General features: G+C 42.0%; 1 protein-coding gene across 2 annotated transcripts in view; it reads left to right on the top strand.

The window, feature by feature from the left end:
• OS9 (OS9 endoplasmic reticulum lectin) overlaps positions 1 to 17,264 on the top strand; it is a 1,402,051-nt gene that overhangs the window by 720,036 nt on the left and 664,751 nt on the right. For both annotated transcript variants that reach the window (XM_044083591.1, XM_044083590.1), the window contains exon 7: positions 11,234 to 11,395. In XM_044083591.1, coding sequence (XP_043939526.1) covers positions 11,234 to 11,395 — 162 coding nt within the window. The remainder of the gene's footprint in view (positions 1 to 11,233; positions 11,396 to 17,264) is intronic.

The following is a 17,264-nucleotide window of genomic DNA, read 5'->3' as shown; positions in this document are numbered from 1 at the left end:
GTTCAAACAATGCCAACACATTGACGGGTAGTAGGTTTACCTTAAAAGAAAGAGATTATTATATTAATGGGAAGTTTAACTGTGACACAGTTGGTGTGGTGTATGTTGCATTGTGCCAAGTGTATCCAAGTTATTACATTGGTAAAACAGAAAGAGCCTTTAAACAAAGGATATATGAACATCAGTACCATATTAGTAAGGGGACCACTACTAACGCACTGGCAAGTCATGTATTGGAATATCCATTACGTAAATTTAAGTATGCTATAGTTGAATGTGTTGGCAAGGACATTAGGGGAGGCCCTTGGCAATTAAAATTGGAAGAAAAAGAGCTTGTATAGCAAATTAAGACCAATGCATATATGTTTCTGGGTCTTAATGAGTGTAGGTCTATTAAATGCATTCTTAAACTGAAAGCTTTGCATAGGTGAAGTTAACTTAATATTTTACACACATGAATTTGGTTTGAATGTTATGGCCAGTTTTAATAGGTTTTGTTTTAATATAAACTATTTCTTATGTGTGTAGTAATTTCATGTATTTTTAAATTTAAAATTACTTATTTTTTGGTATAGTTTTTTAGGTAAAGGACTTTGAATATATAATGTTTTAGGTATTTATAAAACAGGGATACGCTCCTTTAAATAACTGACATTAATTAACAAGTAATTGACTTAATTTATAATTGTATACAAGTATTGTATCTTGGGATTTTAGTTTGTCTGAAGAAGTGCAATCATTGGGCTTGTACTAAAGCGCTTACAACAATAAATGGGTTTGGATTTTACAGCAAGCTGCCTTGTTTTACTCTCTTGTTGGAGCCGGGGAGCAGGATTGAGTCCAACAGTTGTCAGATCCGATCTTACCTCTTGGCTCCAACCTCTTTTTTTGTTGAATCCAGTGATTTCTTCAGACCAGAAGTAGGGGGGGGCCTTTGAGATTATGAGGGAGAGTATTGTCTCCACAAACACAAATGCAGGCTACTCAGGAACTTCCTCCATCTTCTCAGCCAATGCCTTTGTCTGCTCACGTTACCCATCCACAGGGATGCAGAGACTCAAGGCCTCAGGATAATCTGACAAGGGAATTCCCTCTCTTCTGCCACTCCCCCCAGATTACCCTCCTGAAGAAGTCTCTCAGAAGAGAAATTGCAAGACGAGGCACCTGGACTTACCAGAGAAATCAGTCACTTAAGCCATTGACCTCGATGAGGCAGAACGGTCCCCTTTATCACCTCCTGAAGATGTCGCCTTTGGAGCCATCCTAGAAATGTTAAAATGGAGAGGTGGCTGGCAGTCCAGCTCCCCTTCAGCGGAGGAGTCTATCTGAAGGCCTTCGGGTCTCGCCCTTCCACCTCTTGGGTGACTAAATCAAAAAGCTCATCGTAAGGCGTAATCTCTCTGAAGGTGTGGGAGACCCCAGATACTATAGAGCCCACTCATAGGAGGCCAAATAATACATTACTTCCCTAAAGGACAAAACTTTTCTATCCAAGGGAGTAGCCGTAGATGCCATGGTTGTGGCATTGGCCGCTAAAAAGGAGCTGTCTGAAGCAAGTTCCTAATAAAGATTATAGGACCATGGATAGATATGGGAAGCATGTCTTCTCTTTGGCAACCTTTGCTGCTCAGTCACTGAACTACCTGTGCCATTTCATGGGACTGCAGATACCATCCAAGGAGCTGTAGCTGCTGGGATCACAGATAAGGTAGCCTCACAGCTCGCTACCCTAAATTCTAACAAACTCATCCATGAGGCTAATTTCACATACTGTCGATGGAACAAGTAGGGCAGTGGGTTCTGGTATTTCTCTTAGAAGGCAAGCCTGGATATCCCTTTGCAATTTTGCGGAGCCCTTCAAGTCTTCCTTTGTTTAACTCCCGGTTTGATGGCTCTTCTTTGTTTGGGCCCAAAGTAAAAGAAACATTCATCAGGTGTGAGCAAGAGAGAAAGACTTTTATCTGCTGTTGGAGTACATTTTTCCTCTATTTGCCCCTTTCCCAAAGGACAGAGAGGGAGTGGAAAGATGTGGCTCAGGGAATCTCAAAGGTCTTTTCCAGACACACAGGGTGAAAGTTCCCCAGAGCCAGAGGGGGAACAACAATGAAAGATGCTGATCATGTGGCTGAGAAGGCCCGCAAAATCAGGGCTCTAGAGAAACTTTTTCTTTGGAAAACCCTTTCAGCGTTCCTGAGGGGAGGCCTGGTTGTCCACTTCTGGAGGCATTCGGGGTGGGGGTGGGGTGATTATCACTCCACCTTCAAGCCTGGCTAGATATAAATGACAAATGGGTGCAAAGAGTAATATCCAGAGGTTACGTTTATCCCCTTTTCCCTTTCAGTTCTTGAAGAGGAGTTCCAGACGTTCCTCCCAGTCAAATAGAACAAGCAACCTTAAATCTCAAAGTTGCTAAACAAAAGTCATCCAAGAAGTCCCTGCAGACCAGAGAAGATCCAGAACTTACTCAAGATTCTTTTTAGTTCCAAAGAGACTGGGGGACTGGAGACGAATCTTAGATCTCAGCAAATTAAACAATTTAGTAAAGAGCAAGTTTTGGATGGTTACGCTGCAGTAACTTCCATTTCTGGAAAAAGACAATTGGATATGTTTTTTAGGCCTCCAAGACACGTACTACCGCATAAATTAGATGGTCAAGGAGGCATTTGTGCTTTCGGTTAGGAGCCAGTCATCAGTTATGACCTCTGCCCTTTGTTCTCACTATAGCTCCCAGTTTGTTCACCAAATGCATGGCAATAGTGATGACTCACTTGAGACAACAAGTATTCCAGGTGTTTCCATATCTAGGGGACTGGCTCATAACTGCACCAACCAGGCATCATCTTCTACAGGCCAGAGAGACTACATTGCAAACCTGTTCAAGGATAGGTATTACGATAAACTACGCAAAATCTGCTTTAAAACCCTGTCAGAAATTGGTTTTCATAGGAGCAAGAGTGGTGGTGCTGCGGTAGCGTTGTCGCCTCACAGTTAGACGTTCCCGTTCGATTCTCAGTTAGAGAGTCTTCTGTGTGGCGACATGCGTGAATGGGCATTCCTTCACTGAAGGTTGTGGGTTAGGCCCAGCAAGCCAGTACGTAAAAAGTACTGCAAATCATTAGTGGACCGGAGATCCGCTGTGGCAACCCCTAACCAGGAAAAGCCGAAAGACACAAACAAAGGAGCAGAGTTAGACACCCAAAGGGATAATAGGAAGTCTTACTACAGAAAGGCTACACACTTTACGATGTCAGGTAAAAACTTTAATAAGGCAAAAATGAGGACCTACCAAACTGGTACTTCAAGTATTTGACACAATGGCAGCTTCATTTTTGGTACCATTAGCATGCCTTCACATGAGGTTACTTCAATGGATGCTGTTGACACATTGGTCTCTCCTGTAACTTCCAGTGACTCACAAGATTTTGATAACCCATTCTTGCAAACAAGATCTTTTATGGTGGATTCAATTACCTCAGGTAACTCAAGGCCATCCCTTTTCATTTCCCCAGTCCCAAGCCGCAGTGACCACAGACGCTTCCCAGATTGGTTGGGGTGGAGGCATTATATAGGAAAGGCAGTCCAAGGCACCTGGCACCCTCACAAGGACCATCTGCACATGAATGCTCTAGAGATGAAAGCAGTGCTTTTAGCATTGCAAGCCTTTTGAGACTCTCTTCTTCTAGGGATGATAGCAGTCCACTCAGACAAAAATGTTCATAGTCTGGTACATAAACAAGGAGGAACCAGATCCTGCCTCCTTTGTTGGGAAGCCCTAAGGGTGTGGCATTGGGCAATTTCTTCCAGTTGCTTTCTAATTGCAATGCACATACTGGGGAAATCCAGCATGATAGCAGAGAGGTTGAGCAGAGCTATTCTGATGCCTCATGAGTGGTCCCTCAAGCAGGAAATTGCGGAAGAGATTTTTCTGAAAATAGGGCCCGCCTAGCTGCAACCTGTTTGCCTCGTCCATGAACACCAAATGCAGCAACTACTTTGCCCTAATCCCTCCCTCTGTGGAAGACCCCCGAGGGATACACTCGTTCATGATTAGCCCCTGGGACTCCTATATGCTTACCCTCCAACACCCCTTATTCCAAAAGTCGTGCAGAAAGCAAGTTTGTTGAAGACAACTGTAATTCTAATTCCCTCCTCCTGACCCTAATAAATTTGGCTCCCATTCCTTTGGCCTCATCTTCGGAATGAAGCATGGATACTGGACCCAGTTCTGGATCTTTTGACACATGCTTCAGGAATGGTTCATCCCAATCTACACAATCTCACACTGACAGCTTGGCTATACCAATTCCATTAATAGCCAGGTATCCTGCTCTTTCATCACCAGTGCGACATATCTTGATCTGTTCCCACAAAGCTTCCACAAGGAAACTTTATAAGGAAAATTGGAAGAAAGTTGTGATTTGAGCAAACACAAGTTGATCCTCTTACTGCTCTTATACATTTAATTTTAGATTTTTTTTGGCTAAGCTTTTCAGTGCAGGAGCTGCTGCAGCTACTATCAGAGTTCAGTTAGCAGCAATTTTAATTTTTAATTTGGGAGAAAATGGTTCAATTATGTCTAACAAGCTCTGTAAAGCTTTTCTTAAAGGGACAACTTTGAGGCTTCCGTACAAGGATCCCTCTCCCCCCTTGGAACTTCCACTTTTTTCCGTTTCATATAATCTGCCCTCCTTTTGAATCAGCAACTAATTGTGAATTAAATGTTTTATCTTGGAAAACAGTTTTTCTAGTGGCTATCACATCCACAAGAAGAATTTGAGAACTACAGGCCTTATCCATCATACCACCATATTTGGTATAGCACAAGGACAGGGTCTCACTAAGAATTAATCCTTCCTTTTTGCCAAAAGTTGTATTGGAAAATAATCTTAAGCCATGGAATTGCCAGTTTTTTTTTCCAAAATTTTAGAATAAGGCAGAATATGTTACATTTGCTAGTTGTTCATAGGCAATTACGTTTTTACTTGAACAGAACTGCAGATTTCAGAAAGTCTGATCAGCTCTTTGTCTCCTTTTCTGATACAAGGAAGGGGTTCCCAATATCCAAAGTGACCTTATCTAAATGGCTTTCAGAAAGCATAACTTTTATTTACAAATCCCGGAACAAGCAGCTTCCACAAGTCAAAGCCCACTCAGAGCAGTTGCAACTTCCTCAGCCTTCTTATCGAGAGCCTCTGTGGATAGCATATGTATTGCAGCCACATGGGTAAGCCCTCATACCTTTATTACTCATTACAAAGTAGATTTGGCCTCCAGGAATAGGGCCTCCTTTGTATCTATGGTTCTGTGCAATATTCTCCCATGAGCCACCCAAGATTTAGGTAGCTAGGGATACTGTCCCATCAGTGAGAATAAAGGCGAGATTAGACAGCTTCACATAAAGAAGTTATGTACTCACCATAAAGTTGTGTGTGTGTTGTCCAGCTCTGCCTGTATTCTCATAACCCACCCACCTTCCCCCTTCCTGTGCACCTGACAGACTGGGTTCTACTAATTGGACTTTTAAGGACTCCATGACTTCAGAAATGGGATGTTCTTATCTGCTAATCTGTATACAGTTTTAACATCTTCCTTTCTCTTGAATATAATTTTCTTCTAATGGACAAACAAGATCTGAGGTAATTGCAAGGTGTATTCTGGGATAGGGAAGAGTGCCCACGAGCATGTTGAAGGCTTTGAGCTTTGGTAAAGGCCAAGATGGATCCGATGGATCAGATCCAAACCCCATCAGTGAGTATAAAGGTGTAGATGGACAACACACATGGAATGCTATGGTGAGTACATAACTTCTTTTATATTACCCAGACTCTCCCTTATTGTCTCTTTAGCACTGTATGGTTACATCTCTTCTGTGAGATTTCCCTTTTCTGCAATACCTTAACCTTTGTCAACCCCTGGAAATAATTCATATTACTTTTTAACTACATCTTTTTTTTATTTCTACCCTGTTTTTAAACTCCATTTTTATTTTACCCCACTCACTAGCAGTAACTTCTGATGAAATTTCTATCCTCCCTAATAACTCTGTAACAATTTTCTTAAATTCCTCTTTTTTAACAGATGTGTAGGTAAGCAATAGTGTCTCATTTTTATTTCCTAACCCAACATTTCTATCTTAGTTTTTATTGGTAAATGATGTGTCAAAGGTTGTAATTAACTACACATGTTCCTTTGAAATATAATTTCTGTCTAGTCTGGCCCAGTTATTGTACCTTGGGGAAATAAGTAAATTCTTTGAATTCCTACTTTGGAATTAGACTTCATGCCAAATATTTTCATAACATTTTTTTGAAATCTACCCTCATTTATTAGTTTTCTTTCTAGGTTTCCCTGACATGCTCACTATTGCACAGAAAGTTCCAGTCCCCACCAGTAGGTAATATTTCCTTTTGAAAGTTGATTATTTCTCCATTTTTTTCTTAAGCTCCATAATAGCAGTTTTTGGTGGAATGTGAATACATGCCAGTGTAATTCTCTTCACGTGGCATTAGCCACTTGAAGCACAAGTCTACCATTGCTATCTTTTTCCTTTTTTCTTTCATTATTGGAGCCCCTCTAACAATTAGTATCATTACTGCCCTTTTCCTTTGTCCCTGATATTTGACTGAATATCCATCCCAAAATCCTTCACATTCACATGCTTAGTTCTTTTCCAATGTGTCTCCCACAGCATTGCTGTTTGCACTCTGCATTTCTTAATGTAATTCAATGCTCTTGCCTTTTTGCTTGTACATGTAAGGCTATTTACGTTCAAAGATAATATGGATAGTGTAGCCATTATGATAAAAAGCTATTGTTCCCACCTGTTGCACGTCATTTTTTTAAAATGTGTATTTCCAACTTTCGTGTTGTATGCACACACTAATGCTTGGCAGGCTGGATTTTGTACAGTTGTTTGTTCTCATCCCCATTTGGACCTATGCCACACTTTTAAGACTTTTTGTTTTAATTAAAGCCCTCAAAGAAAAAGCTAAATACATTTTCAGAACACCATAACCTGTTGACTTAGAACAAACACAAAACTATGTATATCTTCAAAAAAATGAAGTTTAACCCTCCATGTAGTAACTGTTGCCCCAAATCGACAACTCCAACCCCACAGACATTACCTAACCTAAACTTAAGATTATCCCTTCTAAAGCTGATGCTATAGCCTGTGCTTCCACTTAAGAAAAGAAGTGTTCTTATTTCTCTTCCTCTCCCATGTGTGAAAAATAGCTTGTATGCTTCCAGAAAAGTCTTAAAAAAGCACTGGCTGCCTTTAAATTATACACTGCTTTATTAAATGCTTTGAAGTATTAATGTTGCTAGTAAAGTTGCTATCTGTTATTCAGTTCCGGTAATTTAAATTTTTTTTTTTACTAAACTGCCTGCCCTTGTACCATTACACTTTGCATTTCCCTCAGCAAACTATGTTCACAACTCTCAAAATTAATTGCTTGTACCTGTCACCAGCTTGTTTCCATGTAAACATAAGTTAGCAATGAGAAAAAAATCTGCTAATAACTGTGTAGGTGCATATAGGACTCTTGTCACATTAACTCACAGCGAAACGGAATGCACAACTGCCTTCAGTTGCAGATTTCTCGACTTCCACTAAAACTTTGCTAAAGGGAAAACACAAGCTAATATCCTTGTGTGTGCAAGAAACTTGGTACTTCTCATGGTATTCATCATTTTGTATTACTTTTGCTTAGGTGAATGTTTGGACTAGGTTTGAAAAGTAAGAGAAAACATCTCAGCTCTGCATATAATCAGTGCACTTTTACATCACACCCCAGCTGCCTAAGACTGTGGCAAATTAGCTTAAAACTGTTCTTGCCCAGCCTTCTCTTTACATTTCAAATTCCAGATTTCTTAACTTATTTATTTTGTCATGTAACAATGGTCACTGAAAAGACTCCCCCTCACCCCCACATTTAAAATATCCCTGACTACATACTACACAATCTGCTTTACTATACAAAATTTAGTTTGTCATTAAGTGTTTAATACAGATACTATTAAGAACAGAAATAGTTTTCAGTTTTCCTTTTAATTTCCTTCTAAACTTTAATGACATAAAATGGGGTATATGCTTTACAGTCTACCCACAACTTTAACAAAGTCAAAAAAGTCCAATCTCAGCTACTTTTTTTTTTTGCAAAGACATGTTTCACAAATGTGATTGATGCTTTATAATGTCACATTTATTCACTTAGTTCAGTGTGGCTGGACTTCCTCCTGTTCATCTCCATTTCCCAAAACCAGACTCTGGTTCAAGCCATAGCACTCGCAATTCTTCTAGTCATCTTGTGTGCTTTATTCTTTCTCTCAAGCATTTTCCTATAGAGCATTGGAAAAGGTTTCATTGGCAAAGTCTTCCTATGAGCTTTCTTTGTCCGAAGAATGAAAAAGTCCCCTTGTGTTTGATGGCTCACTTTTTGTTGGCTAAACTTGTTTTTTCTCCTTGGCTTGTTTTGCAGCAGATGTCTTTGGTCTTCTAGGAACAATATTCTGAAGACAGCTGGATACAGCAACTTTAATCTCACACCTGCCTCTTGACATTACCTGATTGCTAGGATAAATTTGTTCCTCTTCTGCCTGGTATACAGTGAATAATCATTTTCTTCAAACACTGCCGTCTACAGTTTTTAATACTTTGCACTGCTTCCACAGTTTTGCAACTCTTTCTGCTGGTATGATTGCATCCTTACTAATACAGGCTGTGGGTGCTTTCTCATGGCCAGGTTTGGAGGATAATACCCAATGTGCCTTTAACACCTCCTGCTGTGGGATACCAGTCCAGGTGCTGCTGTGGGATACCAGTCCAGGTGCTTATTTGTCTTTCATAAAACTAAGTTTGTTCTTTCCATTTTTTCGTGTACAGCAGAAACTTTCTGGGTTGCTTTGTGTTATTGTCTAACTCTACCACTTTCAACTCTTCTTGAAGTTTTATAATGAGACAGGCTTTTCATTTCAACCTTTTTGCAGTTGTATCACTTTGTTAGACTAGATAGTTAAAGCTTCTATTTTTTTAGCATGGTATTTGAAATGCCTGTGTTTCCTTTATTTTAATCAGCTGTGAGTAAATTTTATTTATTTTTTTTCCTCTGAGTTATTGGAAACCATCTCCTGTGTCAGAACTGAATATTGAACTTCTTGCTGAACAGCTGCAGGATTATTCCCAGTCAGTGTTTTCTCTTCACCTTTTTTTGTCAATTTTTTTGAGGTTTTCCAAATTCTTTTTTGCTGGCATCCAGACAGTAATTGAATTTTACTCAACTTGGCACAGTTACTAGCTGTTCTTTTTCAGTTTCTTTCTTCACACTGGGAGAGCTGAAATTAAGCTGTTAAAGTGTGCAGCCATCTTGGAATTCCCCTTACTAGCCCTCCTAGATCCCATGAGGCAGAAGGTAGGACCTGAACATCCTGAGAGTTAAGACTTGTCTCCACAATTAAATGTTACGTTCAATCTTTAATAGTTCCAGTCCACCACTCTTCTGTGCAGCATCCTAATCTTAAGCTATCTCTTTGATTTTAGGAGTTTCAAAGCATCACTGGAAGGCCTTCATTCCTTTGAAACCTGTTTTTTTGTTTTTGCTAACCTAGAGCTTACTAGTGCTGAATCACCAGTAACTTGTCACCCATTTCGGAAAAGTAAAGGATGATACCTGTTATGTAAAACATCATCTGACTTAATACAAAGTATAGCTGCCTAAACTCCTCATATTTACGCTTAAGATGGCTAGGAAGCCGGTCTTAAATCAGTCTGTCATTCAGCCTGTTTTTCCCAACTGGCTCTCTGTTGAATGTCGGCACATGAAATATGGAAGGAGGAGCAAATCTGAAATGTGACAGAAAGACCAAAACTATAGTGGAAGAGCAAATCTTGAATATTGCTCTTTTCCTTTTAACCTTTTAATTTTTTTTTTTTTTTGTGGAAATAGCCTCCAAATGTGTATATATTTTATATATATATATATATATATATCTATGTGTGTGTGTGTGTGCGCAAATGTTTATATTTATATATTTACATTTATTCACATTGTATGTGCATATTTATATATGTAATATTTATGTATCTGTATCTGTGTATGTGTGTGTATGTGTATATATATATATATATATATAAATAAATGTGTGTGTGTATACATACATACACACACACACACACACACACACACACATATGTGTATGTGTATTCTGCATACAATACACACACACATACTAAATCCGAGATTCTCATACCTCTGGGAAGAAAATCTTTAGGGGAAATGGTCGTCTGAGACGTAATATATTAGCCTGTTTTTTCAACCATTAAGTTTCCATGTTTTGAGACTCGAAGTGGGTCCCAACATTTCAAATGGTTATCTACTCACTTTATACAAATGAAGGTGAATACTTCTTTCATTGCTTCATTGAAAGTAGCCAGCTTGGGTACTTTGCTAATACTGACCAACTGTGTGCTAGATTTTTTTTCTAGATGATTGCCTGGATGCATTTTCATTTATTTTATCAGGTGTTGAAGAATTACTATAAATAACATCAAAGGTGTATTCTGCTTGGGCTTTTGCCGTCTGTTTTACTTTTTCCATAGTGCCAACTAGGATAACTTAGTGAAACGATAGTCTTGACATACTTGAATGTTTTGCAAGGCACAAGAAGGTGGACCTGAGTTCTAGTTATGGGCCTTTTTGTCAAAGGCATGTTTCTAGGTATGGGCCTTTTTGTCAAAGGCATGTTTCTAGGTATGGGACTTTTTGTCAAAGGCATGTTTCCATGTAACGGCCACCCAGGAATGTCTGCTAAGGACTTTGTCACAGAGGTTACAGAAGATGGACCTCTTCTTACAAGATACAAAAGTTATGGGTGTTTGCCACAATGATAAAACTGTTAAAAGAAGACCATCATTGGTAGCATACCCTTTCATCAGGCCACCTTGCATTATATTCCTTCTGTATTGTGCTTTTAACTTAATTTTTTGCTGTGTTCAGAAGTGGGGAGTGGTGCTTTTTAGGTGTATTGAGACGGGGGAATAGGGACTTACAGTTTGGGAAAGTTTTATCTGCTGAATGCACCCAAAATCTCAGGTGCAAGTCCTAGATCTTACTGAACTGATGATCTGACATCCCTATAGTTGTGATTACTTTTTATTTTGTAACAATGTAACCATCTGAAATTCATAATTTACTTTGTTTTTTAGAAGTTTTTTTTTTGGTTTGTTTTGCAGCTGATACTAAACGTAAAGTAGAGCAGATATCTGAAGAATTGAAGACCTTAGATGAGATGTTGGTGAAGGACCAGAATTTGGGTGGTGATAGCCAACCATTTGCAACTCAAGAACAGTCTATAACAGAGGCACACAATGGAGATGAGGAGATACTAAAGCTTGGTTGGTAATATTTTTTCACTCTGCAGAACTTTCTCACTTACCAGTTTGAATATTTCAGCAGGAAATATTGGTAAATTAACACCTTAATTTCTGTGGTCATCGTGTAATGAAGTGGTAGTTTGTTAGCTCCACACAAATGATTAAGCATTTGAGCTGCTCATAAGTGTGATGATGTAGTCAAGGGTTTGATTTTTCTCAACCTCTATTTGTCTTGTTTAATTGTTAACAAGTCATTTAACCAGACAGTTCTCCAGTTACTTCTGAAAAGAGGCATGTTGTGTAGTCCAGTCTCACCTTCATTTTTACATATGGGTTCGGAGCCAATCCTCTGCTCCGACTCAGCCGATTTACATGCTCGAAGACTTCTGGTTGGCTCGTGGCTAAGCAGGTATCCCATAGTGCACCAGTACAAACCCCAGATCTTGTTTGCCACATCGACAAGTTTGGTCGTGCTTCTCTTGGCTCTGGCTAAGTTTCAAATTTTTTCTATTTACATATATAGTATTAGAGTTTATATTGTGTTGTTAGGGTTGCTATTATCCTAGGCAGTTGTGTTTGCCGTTTTGGTGCAATCTTAGTTTAAAATTTTGTTAGTCTGGTATCGTGTGTGCCAGTTTAGAGTTCCTTGTAGGCACCATTGCGCCTTGTTTTCTCTCTCAGGTAGAGTGTTAGTTTTTGGCGGTTTTCCACTGGTAGTTAACAGGGGCTCCAGTTTGTATTTCTGACCGTTATTGGGTCTTTTTTTGACACTCAGCTTAGTTTTTTCAGTGATTGTATTTTTGGCGGGCATCCGCTTGTTAATTACTTAGGGTTGGAGTTTCCTTCCCTAGTACGAAAGTTATTATTATTAAATCTTTACTAAATAGAGTCGTTCAGCTTCTGTGTGTATGAGTTTTTCTCTCTTCTAGTCTGTTTAAATTAGAAAACCTAGATTTCTGTCCACTGGGCTAGGCCCGTTCAAGTTAGAGGACCTAGTCCTCATGGTATTTCCTTCTGTAGGGCTAGGCCCGTTTTAGTTAGAGGACTTAGTCCTCTTCCTTTCCTGGGTGTGTGTGTGTGTGTGTGTGTGTGTGTGTGTGTGTGTGTGTGTGTGTGTGTGTCGAATGTCTAAGGAGAGTAAGGAGCGCAAACCTTCAGGTTTTAAGAAGTGTATGAAATGCTCCGAAAAGATGTCTTTAACGGATGGCCACAGTAGCTGTGTCTACCGTTTAGGGGCCATCCACTTGCAGAAATCATGCTTGTTCTGCCATACTTTCTCTCCTAGGGTGTTACAGGAGAGAAAGAACAAGCTTATACTCAAGGGTCTACTAAAACCATCCTTTGAGGAAGCTCTATTCAGTTCGTCTTCCTCCAAGTCTGGCAAATCTAAATCTTCAAAAAGGCCTTCTCCGGCACCGGCTGGTGTCTCAGAGCCACCTCCGAAACAGTCATAGGTTAGTACTAAGCTAACTGCCCTTGCGAGCCATTGTAAGCCTAGCCAATTATCCCTTGTGAGACTCAAACCCTGCACCTTGTGTTTGTAAGGCAAACACCTTAACCATTAGGCTACCCTCCCAACCATAGTTTTAGTACTAGGCTAACTGCCCTTGTGGGCTATTTTTGAGCCTAGCCAATTACCCCAAGTGGGAATCAAACCCTGCACCTTGTGTCTGTAAGGTAACCACCTTAACCATTATGCTGCCATCCCCTGGTGCCTCCTCGACTCCACAGCCTTCGGAGCCAAAGGAGAGCACCATTATGGTGTCAGAGTCTGTTCCAAGTGTTTCGGAGCCCACCTCTCAACTGCTGATTCAATCGGTTCAATCTGCTACTCGGAGTCGGTCTGTTGATTCCCTACCGGTTTCCATGTTACTGACGTCTACAGTGCACCCTAGGTCAAGATCCCCTACTATGTCTTCCAGGAGCCTTTCAGAAGAAGATGTGGAGAGGGTAGTGTTGAGATTCCTAAAGTAGTCTGCTTTACCAAAATTATTGTTGGCTTTGACCCAGTCTGCTCCAGAGCCACTCGATCCAGCTTTGCCCATGTCTGCTGTTCCTCCTCCAAGCCATGTTGGCCCTTCGGAGCCAGGGTGCTTGGTGCCACCAGAGGAACTATTGGTTCCAGCTCCCTTTGCCGCTGCCACGCTCTGTGCCGTCTGTCCTGTCCAGGGGCCGATGCTCTCCTGTCGGTGCCGACTGGGAGGGTTGGAATCCATCTTCAGTTCCGAGCCTTCCTCTCGGTGCGTCGACCAGGGTGAGCTCGGACCTTGCATCCACCTTGGAGCCGAGGGCTCTGACGTCACCCTATGTTTCTTCGGAGCGAAGGAGGTCTTCGGAGCCAGTTAGGTTGGCGTTTGAGATGATGAGGAGTGTGCAGTCTCATTCTCCAGCTCCTACCTACCAGTGGTACCAGCAATCTCCCCACGAGAGCACCCACTTCGGTCTCAGCCCCTACTCTCTGGAGGCAGCAGAGACCCTCAGCCTCAGGAGCCATCAGCTGGTGACCCCCACTCTTCCGAGGCCTCCCCAGAATGTCCTTTCAAGGAGCCTCCCCTGAAGAGGTTATGTAAGAGGGAAGCATGTTGACTCCCAGGATGAGTCTTTGACATCGGACACTGACCTCGAGGAGTCAGAAGGGTCCCCCAAGTAGTCCTCTGATGATGTCTCCTTTGCAGACATCCTGGAGATCCTTAAGCAGAGGTGTGACTGGCCCACTGCCAACCCTTCTGATAAGGAGTCTGTGTACCTGAAGGCTTTCGGGTCTCACCCTTTTGCCTCTTGGGTGTTTCCACCTTTTGGCGAACTGATGGATCTAGTTATTCGAAAGGGATGGGATACTCCTGATGCCATGGAGCCAGTCCCCAGGAGACCTAATAAGTTTCTGTCTGCCCCTTCTGGTAAAGAGTTTTTGTCTAAGGACGTACCCCCATGGTGGTGGCGGCGGCCACAATGAAGGAGTTGGCAGAGACTTACTCCTCTGTTCATCCACCAAACAAGGATTCTCGACAGATCGACCGATTTGGGAAGCGTATCTTTAGTTCAGCAGCTTTTATCCTTCGATCGTTGAACTATCTCACTCATTTCATGAAATTGCAGAGGGATCTCCTCAAGGAGTTAGGAGATTCTATAAAAGGAGTGTGTACTGAGGGAGTCCCTGACAAGATTTCTGCTCAGTTGTTCACCTTAAATTCTGTAGTTAACTTCTCCATGAGGCTTATCTCCTATGCTGCTGATGGAGCAAGCAGAGCAACGTGTTCAGGAGTTGGCCTGAGGTGTCACTCCTGGATGCACTTGTGTAATTTTGTGGAACCGTTCAAGTCTTCTTTCACCAACGTCCCATTTGATGGTTCTCATTGTTTGGTTCTAAGGTGAAGGACACACTCACTCGGTGTGAGCAAGAAGGGAAGACTTTCTGCTGTGGGAGTACGTTTTACTGTTCCCTCTCCACCATACCCCAGAGGTTAAAGGGGTGGTAAAATGTGGTTCAAAAAGTCCCAGAGGGTCTTTCCAGACACACAGGGTGAACCCTCCTTCAGAGGCAGAGGAGGAGAAGGAAATGGGAGACGTCGCCCTAGAGGCAGGGGTGGTCCGCAGTGCCAGCAAGGCCATGATTCCTTTCAGGGATGGCCTTCTCAGCACTCCTAATGTGTGCATTTCTCTGGGGCCGGTCAGGGGTCACATTTCTTTGTATCCAGAAGCTTGGCTAAATATCACTCAAGACAAGTGGGTACAAAGAGTTGTTACCAGAGGCTATATCATACCCTTTTCCCTTCCACTGTTTGTTCCCAAGAAGATCCCATATGTACCACCCAATGACGACAGAGATCAGGCAACTGTGGAGATCAACAGGTTGCTCTTAAGAGTCATCCAGTCCATCCCAGCAGACCAGATAGGATCCGGAAATTACTCCAGGTTCTTTTTAGTACCAAAATGAACCAGAGATTGGAGGCCAGTATTGGACTTCAGCAGATTAAACAAATCTGTAAAGAAGGACAAGTTTAGGATGGTAACACTGCAGTCAATACTCCTGTTAACAAAAGACTATTGGATGTGCTCTCTAGATTTCCAAGATTCCTACTACCATATAAAAATTGACAAGGCTTCCAGGAGCCATCTACGCTTCCGGCTGGGAGCCAGTCACTATCAGTTAAATGCTTTGCCCTTTGGTCTCACTACAGCTCCCAGGGTGTTCACCAAATGCATGACAGTAGTGACAGCTCACCTGAGACGTCGGGGATTCCAGGTGTTTCTGTATTTGGACGATTGGCTCTTGACTGCCCACACCACCAAGCATCTACTCCTCCAAACCAGGGATGCTACTATTCAACTTTGCGCTCAGTTAGGGATCTCCATAAATTGGGAAAAATCTGCATTATTGTCCTCTCAAACTGTGATTTTATAGGCGCAGAGGTAGACACAGTGAACATGACAGCTCGTCTCCCCGTCGAAAGGGCATAAAACTTAATCTCTCAAACTCAATGTTTTCTTCCATTGCGGAAGGTCAAAGTGAAGTGGGTTCTTCAGTTCCTTGGGACTATGGCTTCCACCATTCTATTAGTACCATTAGCCAGGTTGCACATGAGAATTCTCCAGTGGCTTCAGTCTTCCCAATGGTCATTCCAATATCTCCCTCTGAGTCATCCTATCCTGCTGACGGAATCATGCAAGAAGGACCTTCTTTGGTGAATAGCTCCCAACCAGTTGATCAAGGGTGCCCCCTTTGTTCCTGCCCAACCCATTGCCACTGTGATCACAGATGCCTCACAGGTTAGTTGGGGGGGGGGCATTATCTCAGCAGGACTGTCCAAGGCACATGGCAAGAACACGAGGCTCACCTACATATCAGTGTTCTGGAGATGAGGGTGGTGCTCCTGGCGTTGCAAGCACTTCAAGACCTTCTTCCTATAGGGACTATTGCGATACAATCAGACAGCATGTCAGTAGTTTGGTATGTCAACAAACAAGGTGGTACCAGATCTTACCCACTCTGTCAAGAGGCCATGTGAGTTTGGGAATGGGCGATTTCTTCCCAGCGCTTTCTGGTTGCAACGCACATTCCAGGGGCGATCAACGTGATAGCCGACAAGCTCAGCAGGGTGATTCTACTGCCTCACGAGTGGTCTCTGAAACAGGAAACAGAGGAACAGATTTTACAAAAATGGGGACAGCCTTGTCTGCGACCTTTTTACCAGTCCAGTCAGTGCCAAATAAAGCAGCTATTTTTCCCTCATTCCCCCTCCGGGGAACACACTCAGAGACGCTCTGGCTCATGATTTCCCCATGGAACTTCCTAATGCCTTTCCCATATTTCCTCTCATTTCCAAAGTAATTCAGAAAGCCAGTCATCTGGGAAGCAAGTTGATCCTCATTGCTCCTTACTGGCCTAGTCAGGTCTATTTCCCCTTCCTCGAGCCTCTTCTCATGGATGATCCTTGGATCCTGGACCCAGCTCCAGATCTGTTGACTCGCATGTCAAGTTCGTTACATCCTTCAATCCATACCCTCACATTGACAGCGTGGCTGCTCCAGTTTCATCCCTAGTCAGGCTTCATAATGTATCATCCTCAGTATCACATATTCTTATGTCCTCCCATAAACCTTCGACTAGGTGGCTGTATGGCAGTAAATGGAAAATATTTTCTATTTGGGCACAGAAAATGAATGTAGATCCCTACACTGCTTCTACCCTGTGATTTTTGAATTTCTCTCCGAGCTTTTCCAGCAGGGATCTGCCGCTGCCCCTATCAGAGTCAAATTGGCAATTTTTCATTTTAACTTAGGGATTCCGGATACCAGTTTAATGTCTAAGCTATGCAAGACCTTTTTGAAAGGAGCCACTCTATTGAGACCACTGCTGCAAGAACCTGTGGCTTCTTGGGATTTACATTTT

Source organism: Protopterus annectens, chromosome 9.part0 (assembly GCF_019279795.1).
Source record: "Protopterus annectens isolate FY-2018-M chromosome 9.part0, PAN1.0, whole genome shotgun sequence".
Classification (NCBI taxonomy): domain Eukaryota; kingdom Metazoa; phylum Chordata; order Ceratodontiformes; family Protopteridae; genus Protopterus; species Protopterus annectens.
Note: the sequence above shows the minus strand (reverse complement) of the source record. Positions and strands in the feature narration are given on the sequence as shown.